The 27,890-nt window shown below is 49.8% G+C and overlaps 1 protein-coding gene across 4 annotated transcripts in view; it reads left to right on the top strand.

Moving 5' to 3' along the window:
- Positions 1-27,890, top strand: part of Man1c1 (mannosidase alpha class 1C member 1) — a 133,050-nt gene that overhangs the window by 86,732 nt on the left and 18,428 nt on the right. For all 4 annotated transcript variants that reach the window (XM_074080954.1, XM_074080955.1, XM_074080956.1 and 1 more), the window contains 3 exons: positions 16,749-16,864; positions 19,194-19,274; positions 25,583-25,677. In XM_074080954.1, coding sequence (XP_073937055.1) covers positions 16,749-16,864; positions 19,194-19,274; positions 25,583-25,677 — 292 coding nt within the window. The remainder of the gene's footprint in view (positions 1-16,748; positions 16,865-19,193; positions 19,275-25,582; positions 25,678-27,890) is intronic.

The raw sequence follows: 27,890 nt of genomic DNA, 5'->3' as shown, positions 1-27,890 counted from the left end.
AAATCTCCAAAGGCAATGTATGCCGAGCACAGAGCTGGCAAAGGACCCCAGAGTGTGTGGAGGTTGTGCAGAGACATGACAAGGTTTTGATAGCAGAGTCTACCTGACGTGTCTGAAAAATCAGGCGCGCATTTTCCTGGCAGGGAATGCGGTTTCCTGCTAATGAGTTGTGAGAGGCTGGAACAAGTTATCAGAGGGAGTCTGGGCCGACTGCTTCCCAGGGGAGCAGCCTGCAGATGGGAGCCTGGCCCAGACTCCTCCCTAAAAGGGCTCAGCTATGGGATTGGTATTAGGAGTGAGGCTTCAGCAGGGTCAGGACCTGCTGGTGGACCTGGACCCCTGGCTTCCACTGCCCCCTCCATGCAGCAAGCATGCTAGTTCCCCTCCCCTTCAGCAGCCTCAAGCTCTCAGAGGCCAGAGCCAGTAACCCTGGTAATTGATGGCATCCCTAGACCTTCCCTGATACAAAGCATCTCTCACACCTGGCATCCTTCTGAGCTGTCAGCAGTCCACTGTGGAAGCTGAGAGGTGTAGTCACGTGTCGGAGGTCATTCCACTTAGCAGGTAAGATCAGGCCCACTGCTGTAACAGATAAGCCCAGACATTGCAGTAGATTGAGACAACAGCCCTTTATTACTTGCTTATCAAAAGCAAGCTGATGGTAGCAGGAAAGTTCTACTGCTTACAGTCACTCAGGGATCAGGGTGATGGAAGCGCCATCATCTTCAGATTGTGACTCCCAGGGTCATCTCAGCCTAGGAAGATCCCACAGGTGTTTCTCCCAAGATGCAGAAGGTCTGGGAAGTGTGGCTCCCGCTTGGGCAAGAGCTTTCTTCCTCAGCTCTGCCCCAGGGAAAGGCAGGGGGACCCTCTCAGGGCCCAGGAGAGGGTGTTCTCCAGCAAAGGCTGGGATGCTGGGTGAGCGTTCTTGCTGTTAGTGCATCAGATGTATGATCTAGATGGGATTGAGAAGTGCCTACGAGGTTAGTGAAGCACACCTCCAGGGGTGTCTGTGAGGGCATGTTCAGAGACACCCTGAACGTTAATGACGCCATCCCATACGCTGCAGTCCTAGATGGAATAAAGGGGGAGAAAAAGAGAAAGACTGCTAACCCAGGCATTCTCTTTCTGTCTCTGCTTTCTGGCCACCGTGATGCGAATTTATCTGTTCCACCACACCTCCCACATGATAGACTGACATCTCTGAAACCATGAACCAAAAGAAATCCTTCCTCCCTTAAATTGTTTTTCTTGGGTATTTGTCACAGCAACGGGTAGTCTTACTGATACGATGAATGCTCAGCATGGTCTGAGGCCTAGAAGAAGATGTGTGATGCAGTTCTGGACCCTGTGAAGAGACTGGGTCCCACACAATGTCCCAGCCTTCTCAGCAGCCTTCCCACCACTCCTCAGTCTGCATCTAGACCACACAGTGGCTCACAGTCCCACCCTGCTGACAATCACACCTTCTCCTCATCGTCCCCACCTCAGAGCCTAAGGCCCTCAGCCTGCACTCAACATCCTTCCCAAGGGGCTCCAATTTAGCTGGCAGTGTTGCCTCTGTTGTCCTCCTCCCCACATACTCTACCTTCCTCCCTGATCAACTTGTCACCATGGGGCCTTTGCTCATGCTGCTTATTCTGCCTGGGATATCCCTCCTCCAACTTTCCACTCTGTAGACTCCTCTTCTTCCTTCCTGATCCAGAGCCAACTCTGAGTCTTCTTCCCTCCTTGGAAAGTTGCTCAGACAACATTTATCAAAATGTTCCAGACACTGCAATAATGGCTTTATGAGAATTCACTCACATACTGCCCCACCTAAGAGGCCAGAATCCCACTTTACATATGAAGCACCTGAGACTCTGAGAGATGTAAGAATCTGTGAGGTCACAGGGCAAAGGGCAATTCCAGACCCAGGCCAAAACAGCCTTAACCGCGGCGTGGCCTCCGCCAGTTGCACCGTAGTGCTGTGGAATCATTTGCTTGCTTCATCTTACTGTCTCAGAGAGCAGTTGTGGTCTCCCCCAGGGCAGAGTCGGGCTGGACTCTGCCTCAGTACTGTGTCCAATGCTATGAAGGCCACGGTCAGGGTGGCGATTTTCTCTCAGATCCCTCTCCCTCTGAGAACCAGACCGAGAAGTCCCAGATTATCATCTGTCATAATCGCCTCCTTGCTTGCCTGTCAGGCTTTGAAAGTTACCCTGAAACCATTCGGAAATGATCTGAGAGGCATAGACTGGCCTTCTCCGTGCGTGATTAAGTACAATGGCTTTTTAATGATTTGAGATGTGCCTTCCATGGATTGGCAAAAATAGGTTACAACATATTTCTAACCACTGTGCTGCTGAATCAGATGTTTTTACTCCTCTGACATCCTCGAAAACCTTTACTGAGAATGGCAGATCCTCTGGGCTTTAATTGTTGAGTCACAAAGGGTGGTGCCTACAAGTTCCCAAAACCACCTTGGCCAGGGAAGCCTTAAACCCCTCTCCCAGGATGATCTTTAGGAAATTGCTTTGTGTGTTTTCTCTAGGTGTAGAGAGCTGTATTCTGGACCATGGAATGTTTGCTGTGTCTATGAGTTACTGTGGCCCCAAGATCTAACACAGAGGCTGGTTTTGACAGGAAACTGCTCTGGCTGCCCAGACGAGGCTTGGGTTGGCTATGAGCAGATAGGCTGTGGGCCAGTGGGGAGGGGCCTGCCCAGCACAGACCCTTCGCCCTTCTGCTTCCTCTTTTGCCAAACTCTGGACAGGAAGTCCTGCACCTTCCAGGAGGTATTACTCTAGTCCCTTTTTATAGATTCAGATTTATTGCTGGCTCAGAGAGGTTAAGTCACTTGATCATGGTCACACAACTGCTAAGCCCTAGAGCCAAGGCTCAAATGTTTTCCGACTAATAGTCTGTGCTTTTCCTACTATCACTGTTGCTTCTAGAACCCCAAAGGCAACCCACAGGCACCCCCCTACAATCCATGTACATTTAAAGAGAACAGATATCATTGTGCACCTGCAAGGACCATCTGCTTCAGTGGTGGTCATTATCCCATTTCCCAGAGGAAGAGGCTGAGGCTCACAGGGTGAAATAGCTGGCCAGAGGCTGTGCAGCTAGCCAGAGGCCAAGTAGGATTGAATTCCAGGTGCTCCAGACTCCAAAGTAGACCCCTCACCTGTCCTTTATAGGGGATCTGCCAGACCCCCTGCCCCTCAGTTAGTGGTCAACATAGGTAAGTCTGAAAGTGGCAGCCTATGCTACTTTCCCTGTGAAATGCACAGAGGTGTCTTTCCTGCTAAGGAATCGATTTGGAAGGAGCCTCTAAGCTAAGAAATGGAAGTCCCAGGTCTGTAGAGGAGACAGGCAATCTCCCTTCCTCCCTGGTGATGGGTATGCATGGGGCCTGATGGAGGAGGGCCACTGGTCTAGCAGCTGGTCCTCTCTCCTGGTTAATTCATTACATGTGACTCAGAACCTCTCTAGCACTGGCACCCTGCAAGTACCTTGATGGTTGCAGAGATGAATTAGGGTCAGACCTCTGCCTCTCCAGTCACCACCTGTCCAGGAATCAGACCTCCTGTGCCCAGCAGGAACTGGGCAATGAGCAGTTGGACCTAGGCAGTATGAGGAGGATGTCACTGTGGAGGGCCCTGGGCTGGCTTCATGTAAGAGGTGGTGCCATGCTGGTCAGTGTCCATGATGAAGTACTAATGGAGGGTTCCCTGGCCTCCAGAGAGAGATAACTAGCTTCTCATGCCTAGGTGGCAGCTGCCACAGAGGAAGCATTGCAGACTTGGGTAGGACACATGGCCAGGCCCCAGCGAGGCACCCTCAGCCCTCTGAACCAGTTCTGTCCTCACAGTTACACAGGAGTGGATAGCACAGCAGCGAAGTAACAGTTCTTCAGGGCAGGCAGCCTGGGTCAGGTCCTGACTACCATTCCTCATGGCGGGTCATTTACCTTACTCAAAGTCTCAATTTCCCCATCTATAAAACAAGGGCAGCAATCACACCCTTCTCATGGGTTGTTGTGAAGTTTAAAAGAGGCGTTGCTTGGGGCAGCCCACCAGGGGGGCATTTGCCCCCAAGACTGCTGCACAGTGGTTGCTGTTGTCAGCAACAATGGCCAGTTGGGGGAGGAGGAGGAGGACAGCTGCAGCCCTCACTGTATGGGATCAGTAGCCTTCAAGTTGGTTTCCTGAGTAGGCATTACTACTACCATTATACGGATGAGGAAACTGAGGTAGTGAGTATGCTATGGATCCAAACTTGGGTTTTTGTATCTCCAAGGCTCTGCCCATTCTCGGCAGCTCGGCCATCCCAGCAGCTAGAAGGACCCTCCCCTGGGGCTCCGCTCTGTACCAGACTCATCCCACATGATCTCTGCCAGCTGTGTGTGTTTCTTGGGGTGAATGGGGCATCTCTGCTTGCCCTCTCAGTAACCAGTGTTCATCTGATTATCAGAGCCACATATCTGTGCCTCTTGGCTCTGGCCCACACACTGAGAGAAAATGCTGGGAGTAGATGTTTGCCATGATCAATGCATAGCTCTGTAGCCACAATGCATACCCAGCAGGGTATTATATCTCTGCCTCTGGGCCTGGGAAGCCCTGCCCATCAGAAGTAGCTGGAGGCCCCTCAGTGGGGCTGAAGCAACTGGCTAATAGCACCCAGATCTGCAGTCTGCTTTGGATCCTTCTTATCCCTGGATGGGTAAATGGCTGCATTCCAGTGCAGGGCATCTCTGACAGCCTTTGAGGGGTCTCAAGGCACAAGTCCCAGTTCTCCTGCCTCCCTCATTATCATAAGTGACTAGTGGGTGCTTACCAAGCCAAGATGGAGAGCATTGCCTGGATCCCCTCTGGGGCCCCACTCCCCACTGCTTATTTGGCACCCAGTCAGATCTGATCCCTAAGCCATCCATACCCCTTTCCCTGAGCTTCCATGGCCCTGTGGGGTGTGGGCTCCAACCCTCTCACCACCTGCTAGTCTCTCTTCCTCACTACCTGTGATGCTCTTTTGAGCAGCGCTCCCCAGTCGGAATCCAGATCCCATCTCAGCTGCTCTGTCCCTGCAGCATGTGCATTCTGCACAAACTCAGTGACAGTGCCACAGCCTTCCCTTCACGGCAGTGCTCCAATGCCAGGCTCAGCTGGCATCAAAACTTAGACTTGGTGCAAATGGATAGATCTTGAGTAAGTAACTTAATTCTGCTAAGCCCCATTCTTCATCTGTGAAAGAGGAATAATAGTTGAGTTGTCACAAGGTGTAAAATAGGTGTGTGTTACATCATGGTGCCTGGTGAAGCAAGTGGTTGGTGCTGACCTCTGACAAGGTCTGGTTGGTCATTGTCATTTAGCAAAATTCCACACTCCACCCTTTCTGGTGTGCCTACCTGGGACAGATTCTTGGAGCATTGTGGATTTGGCCTCTGGCTCCCAACACCTCACATCTCACAGGAATTGCCTCTCATCAGGGCATCAGCTGTCGGGGAGGCCTCCTCACCTGAAGGAGAGTGTATCTCCTCTTCATTTGGCAGGTCCCAGCATTGCCTTGACTCTGCAGGGTTGTGCTGGCTTTAGTCCAGTGCTGAAGTCACTCTCTGTGTGGGGTAGATGTTAGAAAAGGCCACAGATGACTGTAGCAGACAGTGAAAAAGTTCCTTCATTCCAAAAGTTCTGAGCCGGACATGGTGGCACACTTCTCTGATCCTAATACCAAGGCAGACTTAAGAAAATTGAGAGTTCGAGGTCAGCTTTGAACTTAATGAATGTGATGCATAGCAAGATTTGTCTCAAAAAAAAGTTCTGACAAGGAAAACATCAGGTCCATGGGGGACTACAAGAAGACCCCCATGGGACTTCTTGAAAACTTTCCATCTAGAATGTAAAGCAGACATCCCAAGATGGGACAGGAGGGACATTTTGCTTAGAGGAGTCACTTCAAGTAGAGAGGATGACTTGAGGTAAGGGCTGGAGACTGGAGAATGGACCATGTGTAATCAATGGTCTAGTGAGTGTGAACCACATGAACAGACTTTAAGAGGGCAAAGCCAGGCACGGTGATTCATACCTATAATCCCAGCTACATAGGAGGTATAAGTAGGAGGATCATGGTTCAAGACTGGCTCTGGACAAAAATATGAGCTTCTGTCTGAAAAATAACCTAAAGCCAAAAGGACTAGAGGTGTGTTTCAAATGGTAGACCACTTCCCTAGCAAATGTGAGGCCGAGTTCAATCCCTGGTAGTACCAAAGGAGAAAAAGGCCTGTGTTTGTTGTGGCTTCACATAAGCTGGACCTTGGCTAGGCTGTGCTCAGTCTGGTCCAAGTCTGCCACATGTATCTCTTGTCCTTGCTGGACTGGTGGCAGTTTGAGGCTTTGAGGGGTGTAACATAGAAGCGGAGAGAGCAGGTTCAACTGTGCAAGCATGTTACAGCTTCCTTCCCAAATCACATGCACAGATCTCATGGGCAGTTTCACAGCCAAGCATGAAGTCCAGAGCAGAGTTTAATTCCCCACCAGCCATGAAGCCAAAGCTAGTGACAGGGACAAGCCCAGAGTTGCTCGGGCAGGGATGCTTACCCCTCCCAAATAGGTAGGTGGGCAGTGAAGAGTTACCTGATAGTCATCAAAGTCACCCAGGCAGAGGTAGAGCCCGGAGGTGCTGTAGTCACATTGGACTGTTAAAATGCCATACCCAGTCCCTGCCTGGCTCTGACATGCCTTCCTCAGGCCCACATTTTCTGTCTGCCTGGCATGAAGGCAGTACAATTCCCTTCCCCACACCAGCCAAGGGTCTGCCAGGGTTCCCAGCCTGACTGTCTACTGTGCTGGAACTGAGCCTATGGTAACAGCCCCACACGTTAGGTACCTCCTGTGTGCTGGGTGTGTCTTACTTTCTTATGTTGAGTGCCTGCTAAGTGCTGGGCACACATGGGAGTTCTTTGTGTACATTCACCTGAAGTTATCACCACACCACTTAAAAAGAGCTCCTCATGGTTTTGCTGAGGCCCAAAGAGGTGGAGTCAGTTGTCCCAAATCCCACAACCAGGAGTTGGGGGCATGGTAGAGCCACTGCCTAGCAAGCACGAGACCCTGAGTTCAAATTCCAGTACCACCAAAAAAAAAAAAAAAAAAGTCACACAGCAGGGCTGGGGATGAACCAAGATCTGTTGGGCTCCAAAGCCTATGCTCTTTCTCCTACCAGGTTGCCTCACTGGAAGCCACAAGGTTACATGGTTTGGGAGGTAGTTTCTGGCTCCAACTTTGCCTTGCTCCCTGTGTAACTTTGCAGGTGGACTGCACCATTCGGCTCCAGTGTCTCTACCTACCCTTTCTATCTCTCAAAGATGTTTTCAGACCAAAGTGGTTCGGCGGTTGTTTTGCAGCCCCATTAAGAACTCCTTAACACAGCTTTCCAGGTCAGACAGCAGCCTTAACTCTTGTTTTAAAATTAACAAATCAAACATCAACATTTTATAAATGATCCATGTTCTGATGAGGAGTTTGTCAAGCAGACTGCTCTGTGAGCTGTGTCTGGACACTTGTCACAGTGACCCTCTTCAGTTGGCAGTGACACAGAGCCTCTGGCTGGTTGTGTAACAAAGCACACATCTGTTTGAGAAGGGTAGGGATGTTGGTTCCACCAGGGTTCCTACATCTGCAGCTGCCCATCCTTGCCCTCTGACAGCAAGTTCCCTCAAGCTGGCCTCTGCTGTGCATGGTGTGTCTTCTCCGAGGCTGAGAGGCCCTGTGAAGTGTTTGCATATCTGACGATTGCTGTCAAGGCTTCTGCTGGCCATTCATTCACTCAGCAGTCACTGTACCTGCCTGCATGGTGCCTGGCCTGGGGAGAGACCCTGGGCCACTGGGAAGAATGAGACCCACAACTGCCAGGACTCACAGGCAAGTAAACAAAGATGCAAGCTGTTGTGCAAGCAATACCTTTCAGAGAGAGGCACTGCAGAGCTGCAGGCACTGGAGGAGGAGTGGTCAGGCCTGCCTGGCAGCTCAGGAATGTCTTGGAAGAATACTCAATGCTGAGAGCAAGCCAGGATGAAGAGAAGGTGTTTGCCAAGCCAACTCTGAAAAACTGTGTCTCAGTCCTTTGTGCTGCCATGACAGAATGCCCAACTGGGTAATTCATAATAAGCAGAATTGATTTGGCTCACAGTTCTGGAGCTGGGAGGTCCAATATAGAGACACTGCATCTGGCAAGAACTTTCTTTCTGTGTCATCCTGTGGTGGAAGGTGGACAGGCAATAGAGAAGGAAAGGGGTCAAAACTCATCCTATGACCAGGAACCCCTCCTGTGACAACAGCATTGATCAACACATGAGGGCAGAGCCCTCAGGATCTCATCACCTCTTCCACCTCCCTCCTGCAAGATTGTTTCCAACACAGGAACGTGGAGGGACACATTTGAACCAGGACAAAAAGCATCCCATATAGAGGGACATCTGTCAACAGACACTGCTGGGGACTTGGGGATTTGCTAATGGTTTGCTTTGGGTAGAGCATTGAGTACAACAGAGCAGTGCAGCTGGAGAGGTTTTAAGGCCTGGACCACAGCTCTGCACACTGTGCTCAGGACTTTGACTCTGGAGAACAGGGGCATTGAGGGCTTTTAAACAGAACATGATCAGATCTGATCATCTTTTATTAATCAGCTCTACTGAGAGCACTCTCTTGGGTTCCAGGAATAGTTCCTAAAATGCCTTTCCTTCACTGTATCCAAGAAACCTTTGTCCAGAAACAGCCTCTTGGTGCAACTTTGTGTGACCCAGGGAAACTCCAGGAATAAACAAAACAAAACGGAAACCAAACTAGATAGAAATGGAAAGATCTAATCTCACCATGTGCGGTGGCAGAGCCTGTAGTCCTAGCTCCTCAGGAGGTTGAAGCAGGAGGACTAAGTTTGGCATCAATACAGTGACATCTTGGGAGCAGGGGACAACCATGTTGCCTAAGAACGGGTAAACCAGCCCACGTCAGAAAGGTCTGATTCCTAAGAGGGCGCTATGAAGCTAGAAGGACTCATCATACAAGATAACGTGGTTTTGAACAATATGCTTTGGGGCAGTAGGGATGTCATTTTAATTAATTTTCGTAGAAACCCATGTGACAGAACATTCCAGGTGCTGTTGCTGCATAACAAATGACTCCAGAACCTAGTGGTTTAAAGCAGTTATTTGATTCTGCTCACAGATTAAGTGGATCAGTAATTCAGAAAGAGTGCAGCACAGACTGCTTATCTCTGTACTAGTGTGTTGCCCTTCGGCTGAGGCTGACTCTGAAGCTGGAGAGAATCATCTGGAAGCTTTCTCATTCACATGTCTGAAATTGCTCCTGCTGTTGACCAAACCTCTGATGGAACTGTCAAGTCAGGACACCTGTGTGTTCCACTGTCTTGGGCTCCCACACAGTATGGTTGCTGGTTCTAAAAGCCAGCATCCCAAGAGGCAGGGAGGGAAAGCTGCCAGTTTCTTAATGTCTGCACCTGGAAACTAGACCATCCTTCCTCTGCTTTCTCCTGTTGGTCCAGGTAGTCACCAGTTCTGCCCAGGTGTGAGAGGAGGAGCCATGGGAGGAGTGTCAGGGTCACAAGCAGAGCCTCATTCCTATGTGGTGGGAGATGCCTTTGTGGTCATCTTTGAAAATGCCATCAGCCACCCAGCCTCCTTGGTTTCTTTGGAAGCTAAGAAAAATATTTGTTGTTTATAGATTAAGAAAAGTCTCTGTGGATTGTATCATTAAATTAAATGCAGCCATTAGTTTGTGGCTCTGGGGATACTGTGGTAATAGGCTATGCCTGCAGTGATTTTTTTCCTTCTAAATGTTCTTCCTGAAACTGGAGTTGCTTAGCCTGACCCATTTCTCTTTACTAATATAACATCACATGAAAACCTCATTGCCATTAATATGGCAGTCAGTAGAGTGGATGCAAACCATAATGCAGGTAGACAGGTGGCTTCTGGCGAGGCAGCCCTGGGAGGAGGTCTCAGGAGACCTCTCAACATGAAACTTCTTGGAGGATGGTGGGTTGGGTGTACTTAGTCACCTCAGCCAGGCTGCTATAGCTGGAGAGAAGTCCTCTCTGTCAATTGCCACTAGCCCCTGGAGTGAACTTAACCTTGCCCTGGATATGGTTACCACTAATGCTCACTAAGTGGGCTCAGTTTATTCAGCATGACAAATTTCCCTGTAATGCCATTGAGCCCCAGGCTGGAAGCAGGTGCTGAGGATGGAAATGGGGACACAGCCCTCAGAAGCCTCCCCACCCAGGGCAGGGGGTCTTCATTCCCCAATGCAATAGGCTGGAAAGTGTTCCAGGCATGGAGGACAGAGAGCAAACCAGGTGAGTGGATCTGTGTGATGCCCCCCGTAATACAGGCTATAAGGAATCAAAGAGGATGGGATGGTGAGGGGGTGCCATTTCAGCAGAAGGACCCTCAGCTATAAGGGCCAATGGTGGAGCAAGCTTAAGAGGCTCAAGGCAAAACCCTGGCAAGAGGAAGAGAAACTGAGAATGGGCAGAGCCAAATCACACAGGCCCTGACTGTGATGGGATGGACTCCAAGTTATATGGAAGATCTTTGAACTAAGGAGTGTGGTGGCTGGAGTGACCTGCACTCTTATAGAATCACTCTGATCACATGTTGAGGACAGATGGGTTGGGGTGGGGGAAGAGGGAAGGCAAAGCTAGAAGCCCTAGGGGCACTTAGGGATTTGCTACAGGACAGGGGAGCCTGAGAAACAGCAGAGGCATGGGACTTGGCTCTTGGAGGAGGAAGTGAACGTTAGCCAAGATGGGGGACTGGGAGTAGGTTGAAGGGAGGATTACTTCTGGATAAATTAGCAAGAGATGCCTGAGGCCCCCCCAGTGGAAATGTGGGCAGGAAGCTGGATGTGTATGTGGGTGGTGGGACAAGGTCCTGATTGGAAATTTAAGCCTGGGAGCCAACAGCATGGCATGGGATCACTATGGAAGAGGGGCAACAACAAAGACAAGCCCAGACTGGGAGCAGCCCAGTCCATAGAGGCCAAGAGAACCAGCAGAGGAAGGAACTAGCTGAGGAGGAACCAGCAAAGGAAGTTGGGAAACAGCTATCACAGGGCTGGGAGAAAGAAATGAGAAAGTGTGCACTGAAGGCCAAGTCCAGTAGAGCCAGCACCAGGCCAGGGGCATAAGAACAGGCTGCGGCAGCCCAGCCTGGCTTCCTGCCTCCTGCCTTCCCTCATTCACTTGGCAGCTGTTTCTTGGGCACAGAAACAACTCTGATGCAGACAGGGGTTCCTGGTGGTATGGACAGGGACAGGACATGGACGATTCTTTCAGAGTCTGACAAGAATGGGGATGTACTTCTGCTAGAGACAGAGGGGGCCGGGAGGTTTCTCAGAGGAGGAGGGTTGAAGCTGAACCAAGAGGAGGGTGAGATTTTGTGCACGGCATTGGTGAGGCTCAAAATGGTTCTGTGGGCTGCAAGACATCAAGGTGGGCTCTAGATTTTCCCAGAACGTGCAACAGGGGAGGCACACCCTAGCAGAGCTGATAGAAGATCAACAAAAGCAGGGATGTGTGAGGAGGCTACAGAGAATGGCATGTGGCCTTTTTGGGGGCTCTGGCCTTTGAGGCTGCTTAGAGACATGGCTGCAAGGTTAATGAAGGAGAGGGGGCAGGAGGGATGATGACAGGAGAGGAACCCTTCCCTAAGGAAACCCTTGCCCTCAGGGAGCTTGTGGCCTAGTTAGAGGGTTAGACAAAGCCCCACAGTGCATGGGGGGAGTGGAGGGTGCCAAGCCAGAGGCCAGGAGTATGCTGGGATGTACTCTGAGTCAAGGAGGATAGCTAATGGAATCAGGGAAGGCTGCCACTGAGAGTGGACCTTAAACAATGTGCAGATTTTGAACTTGCCAACATACGCAGAGAAGCTTTCTTGGGAAGGAGACCACACATGCAAAGTTTGAAGTCGGGTAGACATACCTTATTGCATGGGTGTTGGGGAGCTATGGCAGCTTTCTGAGCTAGGGAGATCTAATTTTACGAGGACTGGTCACCTAAGGAGAAGACTCAATTATGCCTCCCATAGGTCACCTACATAGGTGTGGTCTTAAAGAGACAGACTCGCTCCCTGAGTCATGAGCGAATCAACCCAATCCTCCGTTTTCTACTCCCCCAGACCATAAAGCAGCTTAGAGCTTTCTTGGGAGTTACAGGATTTTGCAGGGTCTGGATTCCTAGATATGTAGACCTTGCCAGACCCCTTTTTATGCTCCTTCTAATATGCCTATTTGGGCCTTTTATAATAAATGCTCTTTCCAGATTCATATCGCAACAGGTCCAACGTATCAAACTCCATCCAGCTCTTAGTCAAGGAATATTCACCTCTGCCTATGCCTGAGCCCTCCATCCCATTCTATCGGGGTTCCTGGAGACTACACGGATCAACCCCTGAGACAAGTACCACCTCACCTATTCCCTGTCACCCCATTGTCAGCACAAAGCAGCTAGATGAGTCATTGCCCCTCTCCCCAACAGCAGTTGGGTTCTTGTCTCAGGGGGGTATTTGTTGGGTCTGGACACCTAAGGCAGATGAGTGAGTAGCCCATCCCTGCCCCAGAGAGCAATATCATTCCTGCATCCTGAGGAGTTAGAGATCTGCATTCCTGCACCCTGAGAGGGAGTTGTAAACTGCACTTCTCCATCCTAAAGAGAAGATAAAGGGTCTGATAGATCTGCCACAGGGCTGATGAGCAAAATGCTCTCAAGATTGTTTCCCCTCCTGCAATAAAGGTGCAAACCAAACCAGTTCACCTGAGAAAGCCAGCGAATCCACGGCCAATGAGAAAAACCTGCCTAACTCAGAGTTATAATGTCCATGAAAACCCCAGCCTTCACCTAAGCAGCGAGTTACCAGTTTCTGGGCTCTACTGCACTTCTCTAACTGTAGCCTTTCCTTTCTCTCTAATATATCCCACCTTATATATTAAAAAGAGAGGACTGGTGACATCACAGTATATAGGAGGTAAAGAGAAGGAGTCCTAGAGGCACATGTACAGCCAGGTCAGGGGTCAAATGGCCTCAGCAGCAGACACAGCAGGACCCCAAAGACCTTATGGAAGGGCTGCCCAGGGCCATTTGGGTACGGAGGGCCACATCTCTGTTTATTGTGTTGAACTCATGAATTGCCAGCTCTTTCATCCACTACCTATTTAACTGTCCCCAGCAGCCTCCTGAGGCAGGTCCTGCTGTCATCCTGCTTACACACAAGGGAAACCAGGCTCAGAGATCACATGACTTGCTCTGGATGCAGCTGAGATGTCATGGAGCCAGGATTTGGACTCATATCTCCCTGACACCAGGGCCAGCCTTTACCCCCATGAGGTTGTCTGGAGAAGGCTTTATTCAGTAACCAAAGGTCAGAAGAATAAGATGGGACCATACTGTTTGCTCCCAAGAGCCTTCCCAAGGGAAGGACCAAGTGAGTGTCTACACTTTGTTGCCCTCCCCGACACCCTGGCCAGGCCACAATTTCCAGGTGGGCCAAGGTACGCTAGAAATGAGAACAGCGAACTGATTTATCAAGCACTTAGTCTATACCAAGCAGGGACAGATGGATGTATCAGATGTATTTATGCCAGCCATGTCAGGGACCCACCATAACTACTTTTGTCCTGGCCCAGTGGTCTCACACTCATTTTGCAGATGGGAACTTCAATGCTTAGAGCAGGTGTGTCACTGGCCCACACTGGTATTTGAACCCAGGGACACCTGTGAACATGCTTCACTGCCTCCTCCTTTGACAGGGGTGTCCTTTGTGAAAAGTGGGATTCAGTGCTGGAGCTGGAAGAGTGGACCTACCTGGAACCCATCCCAGCTCTAATCCCAGGGTAGGGTCCAGGCTGCCTTTTTGTCTTTTTTTTTTTGTGGTACTGGGGTTTGAACTCAGGGCCTTGCTCTACCACTAGATCCGTGCCCCCAGCCCCAGTCTGCCTTTTTGAGCCCCATTGCTCCTTTGCATATAAGTGCTAGGTCTGTTTACTGAAGGGCATGTTTCTTTCCCCCTGAGAGTTGTCCCAGGTCTGTACCTAGAGTTGGATTGGAAAGAGGGCCTTCCCTCCTACCCAGCCTGGCCCCTGGGTAACCCCTAGCGTGAAAGGAAAGCACTCCAGTAAGTGCCTTGCTGGACAATAGCCCAGCCAAGTGCTGGGAGTAGGAGGTGGTGGGGAGGAGGCAGGGCGGAGCAGGAGGCCAACCAACAAAAGGATCCAGGACCCCAGAGCAGGGGCAGGACCTTGCCAACAAACCTCAGCCAGCTGCTTCTCAGCTGTCCACATCAGACATCCCCAGAGATGTCACGAGGCAGAGCTGGTCACGAGGAGCCCTCGCTGATCCTGGCCTGGCCCAGGGGACAGAGAGGCTCGTAAAGTGAGAGCATAGGCGACCCAGGGCAGGATTCAGAAATTAGATGTGTGGACCACATTGGAAGATTGCTCAGCTCAGATTCCTCCTTCTGACCAGTGCAGTGGGGCAAACCATCAGATCCCAAAGTATTTGTACAGAGAATTGAGAGGCCATGTACACAGATAGGGACACATTACACTTGCCCAGGCCTTCCTCTGTCTGGTCTTAAGGGCATCCCACCCTCTTTGGGCCCCCTCTATGAGGTGAAGGATCTCAAAACTCCTTCCAAGCCCTTAAAACATCAGTTTGGGAAGTCACAGGCCCTAGCAGCAGAACTGTGATGTGGGCTCCAGGCCTGGGTTTGTCTTAGCCTCCCTCTGTCTCATCAGTATCCCCTGGCCTGAGCATCTCCAGGGGTAAAGTCCTTTCAGAACCTAGTCCAGCCTGCCACCTAGTGGGGAGGCCACTGGGACAAACCAGAAAAGACTGTGTGGCCATAGAGTGTGTTTTCTATCAGTCCTTAAGTGTGGGAGGGACTGGCATTTGGAAGTTCACTTCACCTCTAAGACCTAAACCATCTGGGCACACGGCTTTCCACGACGGCCCACTTCTAAGGCCAGCCCTCCTTTTGGTGATGTTGTCTTTTATCTTGGCTTTGTCTTCCTCCCAACTTCTCCCTCCCCCTGCTGCTTTCTAGTTTGGTTCTCTTCCAGGCCATGCCCTTTGTCAGACCTTGTCCGATCATGGCTGAGTTTCAGGAGCCTCTGTCTGCAAAGTCAACACAATTGAGCAGTTAGAGATGCACTGGCTGAAGAGCCCAGATGCAAACTCTGAATGCAGGAGGTGCCAGACCCATACCCAGGCTCAGGGGGCTCAGAGCCCCTCAGTGGCTGTTTCCATTCCAGAGGGCAGAGCCTGTGCCTCTATACTTTCAGCTTCTGCAAGGAAGACGCAGTATGGACAGCTTGTCTTAGAGCCATATAGTGGGTTCTCTATATCCCCTTCCATAGATTCAACCAACCACAGATAAAAAATATTTGGAAAAAAATTGTTATGTCTGTACTGTACATGTACTGACATTGTCTTGTCATTATTCCCTAAACAAACAATGCAGTATAACAACTATTCACATAGCATTCACATGGTATTAGCATCATAAGTAATCTAGAGGGGAAGTAAAGTGTATGGGAGGATGTGTGTAGGTCATATACACCATTTGATTGAAGGGGCTTGGGCATCCACAGGTTTTGGTATCCAAAGGAGGAGTACTGGAACTCTTCCCCAAAGGATACTGAGAGACAACTGATGACTGGTCCCTAAAGGAAATTGCTGCAACAACTAGTTATAAAGTGTTAATGAGAGGCAGCCCCCTCTTCCAGGAAGCCCTCAGATCGCACCAGGCTCATCTTCCTCTCTGCTTTTTTAGTCCCTGCACTCCAGGCTCTGGTTGTGCTGCACAAGTTCTTCCTCGGTTCTCTTCTGCCATGGTTAATGTGGACAACTGTTGTTTTGTACTGTCTCAGGCCCAGTGGCAGGAACAGGCTCACTGTCCTAGAATAAGAATGGCCACAATGTTTTTGGTTTGTGCACTTGTTTAGTTTATTTGCCCAACCTTTTTCTTTTTAAATGGAAATAAATTTCTAGCTATAAAAATAACCCAGGAGCTGAAGACAAAAAAGCACCTGTAAGCCAGCACTCAGATCCCCTTGGACTCTACCACTCAGTGTTAGACACACTCTCACTTCCATTTACAATAAAGAAATTAAACTGTGCTTTAAACAAAAAACAGATCCCAGGGATATCTCACCAAGTAAATAAATGCAGGTCTGCCTTTCCTGTGTGGTTGGGTGGCTACATGATGTCCCTAATTCATACGTTCAAGCTATAACTTATATAACTATTGTGAGATTTGGAGTTTTTCCCCAACTTCTTCCCCCATGACATACAGTAGTACAACAGATATCTCCCTGAATAAGTTGTTTGTGCATCTTTACCTTTCTCCCAGAATAAAATAGGAAAAAGAATGAGCAAATCAGGACTGGCCCGCATTGAGTTTTATGTGTCACACACAGGGATATGGGGTGGGGGAACTATCAGGGCCAACACCTGTCTGTAAAGGGGCTCGCCTGGTGCTCAGTCTCCCCACCTTTCAGCTCTAAGGAGGAAGCAGTACAGGAAGATGCTGGGTCTCTACCTCACCTTCGCTGGTGGCACTGGAATCCCCTTGGATAGTGCCTTGGAGCCTGCCTGGGCATTTTGGGGCCCCTGGGGAGCAGTAGCTTGTCTAATTAGGGATGGAAAGGATAAGAATGACCCTGGCTTACACCTGCAATCCTCTGTGCCTGCAGGCGGCCTCAGTGGGGCAACGATCATCGATTCTCTCGACACCCTCTACCTCATGGAGCTGAAGGAGGAGTTCCAGGAGGCCAAGGCCTGGGTCAAAGAAAGCTTCCATTTGAATGTGGTGAGTCAGAGACCCTCAGGGTGTTAAGGCCAGAAGTAGCCCCGTACTTCAGTGGTGAGATCTCCACCCTGAGACCTCTGAAACTCAAAAGACATCAAGGGTCTTGCCCACGGCCGCACAGCAGGCAGTCCCAGAACCAGGGCTGCAGTGCACTCCAGGCTAAGTCCTGTCCCTTAAGACTGGTTTAAGATGGGAATGTCCCACCAGCCTGATGGCCTCCCCTGGGAGGAAAGACAACTACACCATCCCTTTTGTCCCCACTAGATTAGCCATTGCTTATCTTGGGCATATAGCTCACACCCAGGATGACCCTTCTGGAGCTGAATCTGTCACACAAAGTGTCTTTGTCGGGGGAAGATGTGGCTCAGCTCTCCAACTGCACCATTCCTGAATGCTCCCAGCACAGCAATCATGACCTGGTGAACGGGGAGACCAGGACCAAGTCCAGGACCCTCTTTGTTCCCATTCTCACAGGAATCTCTGGTCAGGGCCAAGAGAGGACAGCAGCCTATCTGGATGGCTCAAAAGCCTCAAAGGCCAGACTCACCCCATTTGATCTCCTAGCCTAGACTAAGTGGTGGATCTGGCCTAGAGGTCTCTGCTCACCACTAAAAAAGGCCATGTGTGTGAATTTGGGGAGTGAGAAGGAGGGGAGGAGAGCTTCACGTGTAGCCCCACAAGTGCCAGGTCCTGAGGCACAGAGGTCTTGAGGGGGTGCCTCCTGCAGTTTGGCAGAAATGAGGCCTCTACCCCCTGGAGGGGCTGCTTTGCCAGCATGGAGCTAGGCAGAGAGGAAGCCTAGCAGGAGGTTGGAGAGCAGCACGAGAAGAGGAGTGCCCTCCACCAGAGGCAGGCCAGGGAAAGGCATTGTCCTCCCTCAGTCTCCTCACTGCAAGACAGAACGATGAGGATGATAGCAACACCTGGTTCATGAGGACTAAATACACTGAGGGTTTTGGAAAACATTTTATGGCACTATAAAGTCCAATGCAGATGTAAAGTGGCATCCTTGTTGTCATAATTACTAGGATCGTCTTGAGGCTGTTTGCTACTTCCGGTGTTGTGTGTAAGGCCAGGAAAGTGTAGCAACCTCCTGCATCCTCCTCTGTTAATTGGAGAGGCAGGTGATGGGGAGGAACATCTTCAGGGGTCCACTTTCCCCTGTGCAGATCCTGGCTCTTCTGGGTAGAGAATGGCAGCAGCTACACAGAGGGCTAGGGACCCTGGGGACACTCAGGCAGGCTGGGGATGGTTAGGGAGTATCCCCAGAAGAAAGAGAAACCTATCATTCTCATCTGGAGAAAATGGGTGAGCTCACAAAGTTTGTAAAGCTGAAAGGCTTCACACATGTTTTGCTGATGGAAAAGTTCTTCCAGGTGAACAGATGATGGTTGTTGCTATCAAAAAAAATTAAAAATTAAAAAGAAAACCTCATGGAGCAGAAAATGTGCTAAGGGGAAGTGAAAACAGGCTTGCTTGCTTATTTATTGATTTTGGTAGTACTAGGGATTGTACTCAAGATCTGACACTTGCTAGGCAAGTGCTGTACCACAGGCTGTTTTTTGAAGGCCCTGCCCTGACTGGGCAGCTTCTTACTGTACCACCTGTGTGTTTACCCTTCATGGGAGGTGGTGTCAGCCTGTTCTGCAGAAGAAGAACCTTGGCAGGAAAAGGCAAGCTATAATGCCTCAAATCCCAAAGCCAAGTAAGTGGCCCAGGTGGGATTTTAATCTAAGCCTCATTCTTAGCATGATGTCTCAACACCTCTAATTTACAGACCCAACAGAGAGCAGACAGCAAGGTTGAGAGACTGCAGGTTCCTGCACACACACTTTCCTATACTTAGCCATGGCCCTGCCCTGAGTGCCTTACAGTTTTCTCAGAACTTTTTCTCACTTGTCACCCTGGGGAAGGACTTCTCCACTCCTCTGCTAAGCCATGGGGGCTCCAGAGAGGGGAGAGACCGACTAGACAAGGACTTACCTCCCCTCGGGCCAAGTTTCACCAGAAGCTCCCACTCGGGTCCTGGAGATCCTGGAGCTTGCTGGCACACAGCCAGGCAGAACTGCTCCAATGGCCTTCAGCAAGGGCTGGGGAAGGAGCCAAACCCAGTGTTTATTTGGAATATTATAAATGTGCAGTAGAAACCACCAAGCAAGTGCTGAACCTTCTCAACCTTTGCTGTGAAAACTGACCGTGGCTGGTCCACTGAGGGTGCCCCAGATCAGGGCACAGGTGTATGTTGTGGGGGGTGACGGGTATGGGCAGACTCAAGGGCCTGGCTGCCTCTGGGGGCTCACACATGCCCTTGCTGTTCCCTGTCCCACAGAGTGGAGAAGCATCCTTGTTTGAAGTGAACATCCGTTACATCGGAGGACTCCTCTCGGCCTTCTACCTGACAGGAGAAGAGGTAAGTTGATTCTTGGAAACCTCAGAACTGTTCAGACTGGAAGGGCCTTGGAAAACATCAATCATACCCCTTTTCCAATGCAAAAATGAGATTCAAGGAGGCCGGCGATCTGCCAGAGGCCACCCAAGAGCCCTCAAGGACCTGTTTTCCAGGTGCTACCTGAAGACTCTTCCTTCTCTCTGCTGCTCACTTCTACCCACATGAACCCACCTGGCTCCCACAGCAGGTAGAGTTCTCTGAGGGCAACAACCGCATCCATTCAGATCTCTGCATGCATAGTCCTGGCAAACAACTATGCTGGTTTTCTCAGGCATTGGTTCTCAGGACCAACAAAGCCAATACCACTATTGTTCACCATTTTCAACCTTGGAGTCCTTGACTTTCTCCTACTCCACAGCCACCTCTTTTCTCCCCTTCTAAGCCACACACCAGCCAGGCACTCACTCCAAGTCTCAAGGCAGTGAGGTTGATGGTGCCACCACTGCTGGTCATAGGCTTCCAGAAGGAGAGCTGTGAAGTGTGGGGGTAGGAAGGCAGAGCCATCCACAGTCAGAAGACCTAGACCTCAATCCACCACACCCTCACCTGCTGGTGTTCATGATACCCCTTAAAATCAAAGGGTTCTTATGAAATGGTGAAATGGGATAGGGAGGAAGGGTTTGGCCTAGGGCTGGTGGCTCCAGATTCTATATTCTCCTCTTTGCCAGAGAATTCTGAATAGCACAGAGCTCTGTAGAACAGGAGACTTCTTCATCCCCTCCTCGTGAGCTCCCATAACAGCACACCCTGAGTATCAGGTGGCCAGGTTGGCAGGGTCCCCAGAACACACAGGCCATTTATCAGCCCCATAACCTGGAGGGCTGTTCTGTCCAGCTCAGCTGCTGTCTGGGTCCTGCTCTCCCTGCTCTGTCAACCCAGAGATAAAGAATTATGCCTTTCTCCTGCTGCCCAAGGAGCTGTGGAGTGAGGTAGGCAGACCTCAGAAAATCCCTCTTCCCATCCAGCGTTGTTGTCCAGAAGTCATTTCCACCTCCCTTTGGCTGCCTGGCTGAAGTAAGGCTTAGCGACAACAGGCACCTTTATCTCCCCAGTTGCTTCAGGCCACTCTCCATCAAGCATAATCTTCTCTGCAGAGATTACTGCTTGTACCAATTTGTCCAAAAAATTGTAGATGGGAGCCCTCGGCTTCCAGCCACCCAGAGCTGGAATCGTATTTGAAAACCCCAGGACAGGAAAATGACAGAAGGAGCAGAAAAAAAAGGTGTTCATGTGCTTCATGTGCATTTGCCTGCCCCCCCCCCCCGCCCCACCCTGGTAGCGTGGTCCAAGATGGACACACAGGAGGGAAAGACAGGCGCTGCTGGGGCTTACAGGTTGATCTGGGGGTCAGCAACTCAGGAAGGAACTGCTGATCCTCAGGAGACCCATTGCCTCTCCCTCCCTCCCTTAGCTCTGTTCCTTCTTAGAGGGCATCTGTGGTTTTGAGCCTTCAGCTCCCTGAAGAGACCATCAGTCTGACTTCCCAGGACATGCACTCAGCAGGGGTCTGTGGACAAGGGCACCTAGGACGTGCAAAATGGCTCAGAGAGGCCTGAGTGGCCAGCACCCTTGGGGCAAGCATGCTCCTCATCATCTATCCCTGTAGCCCCTGCCCAGCAGCACAACTCCATAGTCCTCCTCTGTCCTTGGGCACCTCCTCATGCCAGATGCTGACCCAGGGGAGCTCCACCACCCATCAGGTGGGTGTTACCACCGACTTGCAGATGAAGAAACTGAGACTCACCTCTGTGAGTCACTGAGGGATGTGTCCTGAGCAACTCCTGATCCAGTGACCTTTCTGCACGGTGCCTCGGTTGTCACTGCTTGTCTTCGGGGCTCAGCCACACCAGATTGAGGTCTCCCTCCCTGCTGTTCCCAGCTCATACATGGTGGGCACCTGTTGAGTAGGTCTTCTCGTTTTAAAATTTCCCACAATGTGTGTAGAGGGACTGCTGACAGGGACCCCACCCCTCCTGCCCTGCCTTTCTTTGCCTTTGAGGAAGCGGCAGAAGCCCCTGCTGGCATGGCCCACCCTGCAAAATGAGATAGCAGGCATAATCACAGATGTCCCAGCTGATGTTGGCACAGCATTTCACAGTTTAGAAGCACATTCACTATAAACTTTCTGTCATTTGATTTCCATGAAGACCCAGTGAAGCAGCCAGAGTACACTCCACCATTTCATTGAGCATATGGGGACACTAAGGCTCAGATATAGTACACACTCACCAAGGCCCACAACTGCCAAGCAGCAGGATCTGACCTGGGCTCTGGCTCCCAACCCAGTGTCGTTCCTACTGTATGGGACATAATTCAGTTCTGTTTCTCTCCCCTTTGTTCTGGAACCTTGGCCACTAAGGTTGCATCCCTGTGTTTGAGAGGCAGCTTGGTTTCTGTGAGAGAACTACCTGACTCCACAGCCCTGGGGAGGTCACTCTGAGACTTAGTTGTCTCAGTCTCAGCTTCCCTACAAACTATTGCAAGAATTGAAAGTCTGTAGACACACCTCAGCTCCCGTCCATGATGGCAGGGAGAACCATTGTCCCCAGCAGTTCAACTCTCTCCCAGCGTATTCCCTGAGACACTTGGGACCTGTGGTGCTGGCCAGCCACAGGCCTTCCATAGGAGAGGACATGGTTCTCTGGCAGAGAGGAACATTTCAAAAGAGTTAGCTCAGCGTCCTCAGAAATAAGGGCAGCCAGGAAGCTGCCTGGGGCCTCATATCTGGGCTGGTGCTGCAGTGGCTCCTGTGTTCGCCATATCAGGATTCTCCCATGAGACCAAAGGCCTTGAGAGCCCTTCTCTCAAGGCTTCTCAACCGGCTGAGTCCACCAGCACAAACTCTGTAGCTCTGCAGTGACCTGATCCTTTAGATTCTAGACCAGCTTCTAGGAGAATTCTCATGTGACTGGACCCTAGGCCCACTTCTGGGACCCACTGTCTGGTGATGGACAGTGTCCGCTTATCTAGCCCATCCTTCGGGTCCTGTAGCTCTTCCTTCCCTCCTTAGTAAGAGGACCATGACACCCTCCACCTTCGGAGGCCTCAACCCACTCACAGTTCAAAGGGCTATGAGAAGGGAAATCCTTCCCTGCTTCTTCCCCTAATGCATGGTCTCAGCAGATTTTAATTGCTGGCAGCAGGGAAAGCTGCCAGAAGCTTTTGTTTTGCCACCCAGGAGGTCAGGGAAGATGGTCAGAGACTCCAGAAATGTCCCCCACTAGAGCATTGGCTGGGGACTGGACTCATCTCTTAAAGACAACATGGATAGTCCTCCCTCAGTGTCCATGGGTGTTGGGTCCAGGAACTCTGCAGGCATCAAACCCATGGATGCTCAAACCCTTTTAGAAAATAGGGTGGTATTTGCATGAAACCTCCCATATACCTTATTAGTAGCTAATATAAAGTAAATGCCGTGTTCTACTATACCATTTAGGGAATAATTGTCAGTTCATGGGGTGTGAAAGATTTCACAAAAAACAAGAATCAAAGTAGGAGCAAAATTTATTCACTTTCTAAGAGGAAAGATTGGCCCGGAATGAAGTTAGGGCTGGGGTTTATAAGCATATAAGATGCAGAAGGAACATACTGCTGACATCTTGTTTTTTTGGTTCAGCTGACTGTTTCAGGAAGTAACTGAGGTGGTTACTTTCTCAAAATTTTGTCAAGGTGTTTGTTAGCTTATACAATCCTTTCTATGACATCATGTGCTTGTCAACAAGATACAAGTGGGAATCCACTTGAGTTCAGAAAAACAAAGTCAAACAGCCTTCCTGCCAGATGAGATGGAATCCTTTACAAAATGGAGTAGGTTAGGCTAATTTGAGTGGAGCCTTAGAATAATGGCAAGAAAAAAGTCTGCATATGTTCAGTACAAATGCAGTATTTTAAAATCTCTTTAATTTACATTTTGTTGATTCCATGAATGTGCAACCTGCAGATACAGAAGACCAATTATATCATAGGTTTGTTTTTATTATAAAAACTTGTGTAAGCTGGCTGTATTGGTGTGCACCTGTACTTTCAGCTACTCAGGAGGATTGCTTGAGCCCAGGAATTAGAAACCAGCCTGGGTGTGATGGTTGATTTTGGGGGGCTTTTTTTTTTTTTTTGGTATAAGGGCTTTGAACTCAAGGTTTTAAGTTTTTTAGGCAGGTGATCTATCACTTGAGCATGTCCCCTGCCTTTTTTTGCTTTAATTTTCTTTCAGAGAGCACTCTCGCTTTTTGCCCAGGGTGGCCTTGGATCTTGACCCTCCTACCTATGCTTTCCTCAAAGCTGGGATTACAGGTGTGTTCACCATACCCAGAATGATAGTTAATCTTGATTGTCAACTTGATTGGATTGAAAAACACCTAGAAGATTAGTAAAGCACAGCTAGGTGTTTCTGTGAGGACGTTTCCAGAGAGGATTAACTGTGGGGGACAAAACCTGCCCTGAATGTGGGTGGCACTATCCCTGGTAGACTGAGGACCTGGGTGGAGTAAAAGGGGGAGAAAGAGGAAGCCAATTAGCACAGGGTCCTGCCAGCCATGACGAGCTGTTCTGCTGCACCACACCTCCCCGCCATGATAGACGGAAACCTCTGAAACAATGAACCAAAAGAAATCCTTCCTCCTTGAAGTTGTTTATGTCAGGTATTTGGACACAATGACAGAAAATCTGATTAACACACTAACCGATGTAGTTAGAACTCATCTCAAAATCTTTTTTAATTAAAATTGCACAGAAAGTAAAGATAAGCCAAAAGAAGAAAACAGACGTTGTCTATCAGCTTACCCCTCTGAAATGAACATTATTGATATTTTGATGTGTTTTCTTCTTTTCTTTGTGTATATATAATTTTTAAAGTTGAATTATATTGTTTTGAAATATTTTTCTCTTAGGATATTATGAGCCCTTTCTTTGCTATCGAATGCTCTGCAGCATCATTTTAGTAATGGTGTTCCATTACACACATAAGCCATAATTAAACACTTCCCTGTTGTTTGATATTTAGTACACACTATTCTAAGCAATGCTGAAATAAATAGCCATAAACTTTAATCTTTACAACATTTGTCATTTTTTATGTTCTTAGAATAAATTGCTAGGAGGGACACTGCTAAGTCAGGAGGTCCCAGGTCCTTTTGAATTAACCTGGCAATGTGAACGGTCAGAGCCTTGAGCTGGGGCCCTGAAGCCTAGAACCCTGGAACCCTGGATGGCTCCCTTGCTAACACATATGGTTTAGGACAAGCTATTCACCATCTCCCTTCACTCCTCAGCTGTAAAGTGGGTGGCATCAAAGTATCAGGGGAAGGGTTATTCCCTGCTTTCACGCTGGGAAACTGTAGCCCCAGAGGTAGAAGTTTCTGGAATCTGGGGGTAGAAGGGGTCTTGGCTTCTAGTCTGGTGTTCTTTACTCTCTGTCCATATGGTACTACTTGTTTCCCACACCCCTCAGTGTGTTAGCTTTCCATCACTGTAACAAAGTACCTGAGGTAATCAACTTAAAAGAAGCAAAAGGTTTGTTTTGGCTCAGTTTCAGAAGTTTCAGTTCAATGGTCACTTGGTCTGTTGCTCTGGGTCTGTGGTGTTACAGCACATCATGGTGAAGGAGGCCTGTTTACTTCATTGTAGCTAGGAAGCAAAGAGAGAGACAGGAAGGGGCCAGGGTTCCATTATCTCCATCAAGAGCACACCACCTATGACTTAATTTCCTTGCACTAGGCCACACATCTTAAAGATTCTACCACCTCCCAGTAGTGCCCTAAGCAGGGGACCAAACTCTTCAGATTCAGGCCATAGCACTCAGCCTGTAACATTCTGGTCCTGCATTGTGAACTCACTGACCACTTGTTACTGCTCCATCTCAGCCAGGTGTTCATCTGGACTTGGAGGCGAACCCACACCAGGTATCTGCTTCCCCCTTATCTTCCAGTGGTCACCTAATCATATGGGCAGCCCTTTGTCATAATCCCAACACTATGGTGAACATGTCATGATGAGCACCTGATTTCATCCCTTCCAGCAGCCATCTGAGGAGGGAATACTATCCTTGTTCTACAGACAGAAATTAAGATTCAGAGAAGAACTGCATCACCGAAGGTCACAAAGCCAGTAATTTGGGGGGACCGGGCCCTTCTCAGGCTGGCTGTAGGACCTGACACAGCACTCCTCCCACTCTGGGGCTCCAACCATGGAGGGTTCATCCTACCAGCAGCAGTCTTGGAGTGGCTCCCCCACCTGGCCCAGACTCACAGTGCCCTTTGACTTTACTTTTGCAGGTGTTCCGATTGAAGGCCATCAAGCTGGGAGAGAAGCTCCTGCCAGCCTTCAACACCCCCACAGGCATCCCAAAGGGTGTCGTGAACTTCAAGAGGTAGGAGAGCTCTCATTTCCCACGTAGCGCTGCAGCTGTGCTCACTGCCTGTGTCCTATCTGGATGGTGCCTGGTGAGGAAGATGGGGCAGGCGCCAGTCAAGCAGGAGTGAGTCCTTTGTTGAGCCTATTCTTTGACAGATGTGGAAACTGAGGCACAGGCGAGGACAATTCCTATTTGGGTTGTCAAAGCAAGCCAGTGTCATATGAAAACCAGCTTTAAAGAAGGACTCTCCTGATCAGGTGTTTGTCACCAAACCTGGTTCTTGGGGTTTAGGCCACCCAGGCCTGGCCTGACCATCCATGTGGGAAGGAGAGCTGATCCTCTGCAGACGTCCCACAGCACTGTCATGACTCAGAGCCTGCAATGTTGGCCCAAATACTTCTCTCCCTAGCAAGGGTTCAGGAGCCATGGGAACATCATTCCCTTCACCACCCCTCAAAGCAAGTGCCCAAAGCTGCTGCATTGCCTCTTGTCATCATTCCTCCTCTCTGGGAGGAAGCATTCTTGGTTGGCCTCACCAAAACCTCACTGGGAAGGGCCATCCGGGTCAGTGGAAACTGTCCTTCCGGCCAGGATCCGTGCCCCAGACCCAGACGCTTGGACCTCAACTCAGATTCCTTTTCTGCAAAGATTGGTCCTGAGAGACACAATCACGGTCCTCCTGGCACCCCCTCCCCAAGTCTGAGACAGGAGCTCTCCAAGGCTCCCCTCCTGCCTCACCTGTGTCGTTCAGAGCACAACCTGGTCCCACACAGACCCTTGCATCTCTGGCTGAGGAAGCATGAGCATTTTTAGGCTGCTTGCACATTGAGGTGCAGTATGTATATGTATACCCACGTATATTTCTTGGCAGCCACTCACTGTCATTTTCTGGGTAAGAGTCTATTGCTAAAAATGAGAGAGTGGCAAGGATGCCTGTATCCAGTGCTGTGGTATCTCTCTTCAGAGAAGGCCTGCAGGGACTGGAACCCACACTGTTGCCTCTACTCAGGCAAGGCTGACCATGGGCAACTAGAGAGGAAGGGTTGGAGGGATAGGTTACTAGGCCCTGCCCCAGCACTGCCTGGCGAGGAGATGGGCCATCATGTCTCCACAAGAAGACTTAGGAGGCAAAGGCAGGACCAGCCATGACCTATGACCTACAGGGACCACTAGACTAGTAGGACAGGGACATTGGCCAATCTAAAGACCTCTGTGGCTAAACCAGTCTCACTAGCTCACATAGAGCCTCACATATACTCTACTGCCACATGCACAAATCATAAAGGCTCAGCTACACAAGCAGGCCTTTGTCAGAGTCACACTCATATCAGACATAGGCACATACATACACACACAGATGTATGTTCATGTGAGTGTGCTCCCACTGCACACACATATACGTATCTTCTCTGTGTTAGGCACAATGGGAGCCCATGATACAGATTCTTTCTTTTAACCACAGCAAAACAACTATAGGGTTTTGCCAGTGAGGAAAATGAGACTCAGAGAAGTGTGGTAACTTGCCCAAGGTCACACAGGAGCCAAGTGAAGTTAGAATTAGAATCCAGAGTTAATGATTACACTGCACTTATAGAAGGTTGAGCCAGGAAAGGGCATTATGGGGCTGCCACTTCTGCCAGGGAACGCAGGCTGCAGACCCACCTGCACTTTAAAGACTGGGAGGGGAAAGGAGGGGAGGACAGAACTTCTGTTGGTTCACAGGACCAATCAGAGGATCACCCTAGTCTCTGGGATGCTACCCAGAGCACATGCATTGGGGCACAAAGTACCTAGAATTTGGATTTGGATTTAGCACTACCACTTGTTATGTGATCTTAGAAAAGTGTCTCCCCCTCTCTGAGCCTAAGTATTCTCCCCTGTGAGGTAAAGATGGTGGAATCTACCTCTGGAGTTGTGGAGATAAGATAATTTACCAAAGCTACCTGCCCCATATTAAGAATTCATAAATAGTAACAAACCATACATAACTTACCTGCCAGCCTCCATCCAGGGTGCCTTCACCACAGAAGCCCCCTTCGGCTGCTGAGCATGGGGTGGGGGGGGACGGGACTTGAGAGAAGAGGGAGGGATCTATGTGCAAGTAAATGAGGACAAAAGGCAGCTGGGTGATTGGTGGGGGGGTTTTGTTTGTTTTTTTACAGTGGATATCCCTGGGAACCCCAAATGCATTAATCATTCTCCAGCAGGCACCCAGCTCCTAGAGAGAG

This window comes from Castor canadensis, chromosome 7, assembly GCF_047511655.1.
Source record: "Castor canadensis chromosome 7, mCasCan1.hap1v2, whole genome shotgun sequence".
In the NCBI taxonomy this organism is placed as follows: Eukaryota; Metazoa; Chordata; class Mammalia; order Rodentia; family Castoridae; genus Castor; species Castor canadensis.
The sequence above is the reverse complement of the archived record's forward strand: the minus strand, read 5'-3'. Positions and strand labels throughout refer to the sequence as shown.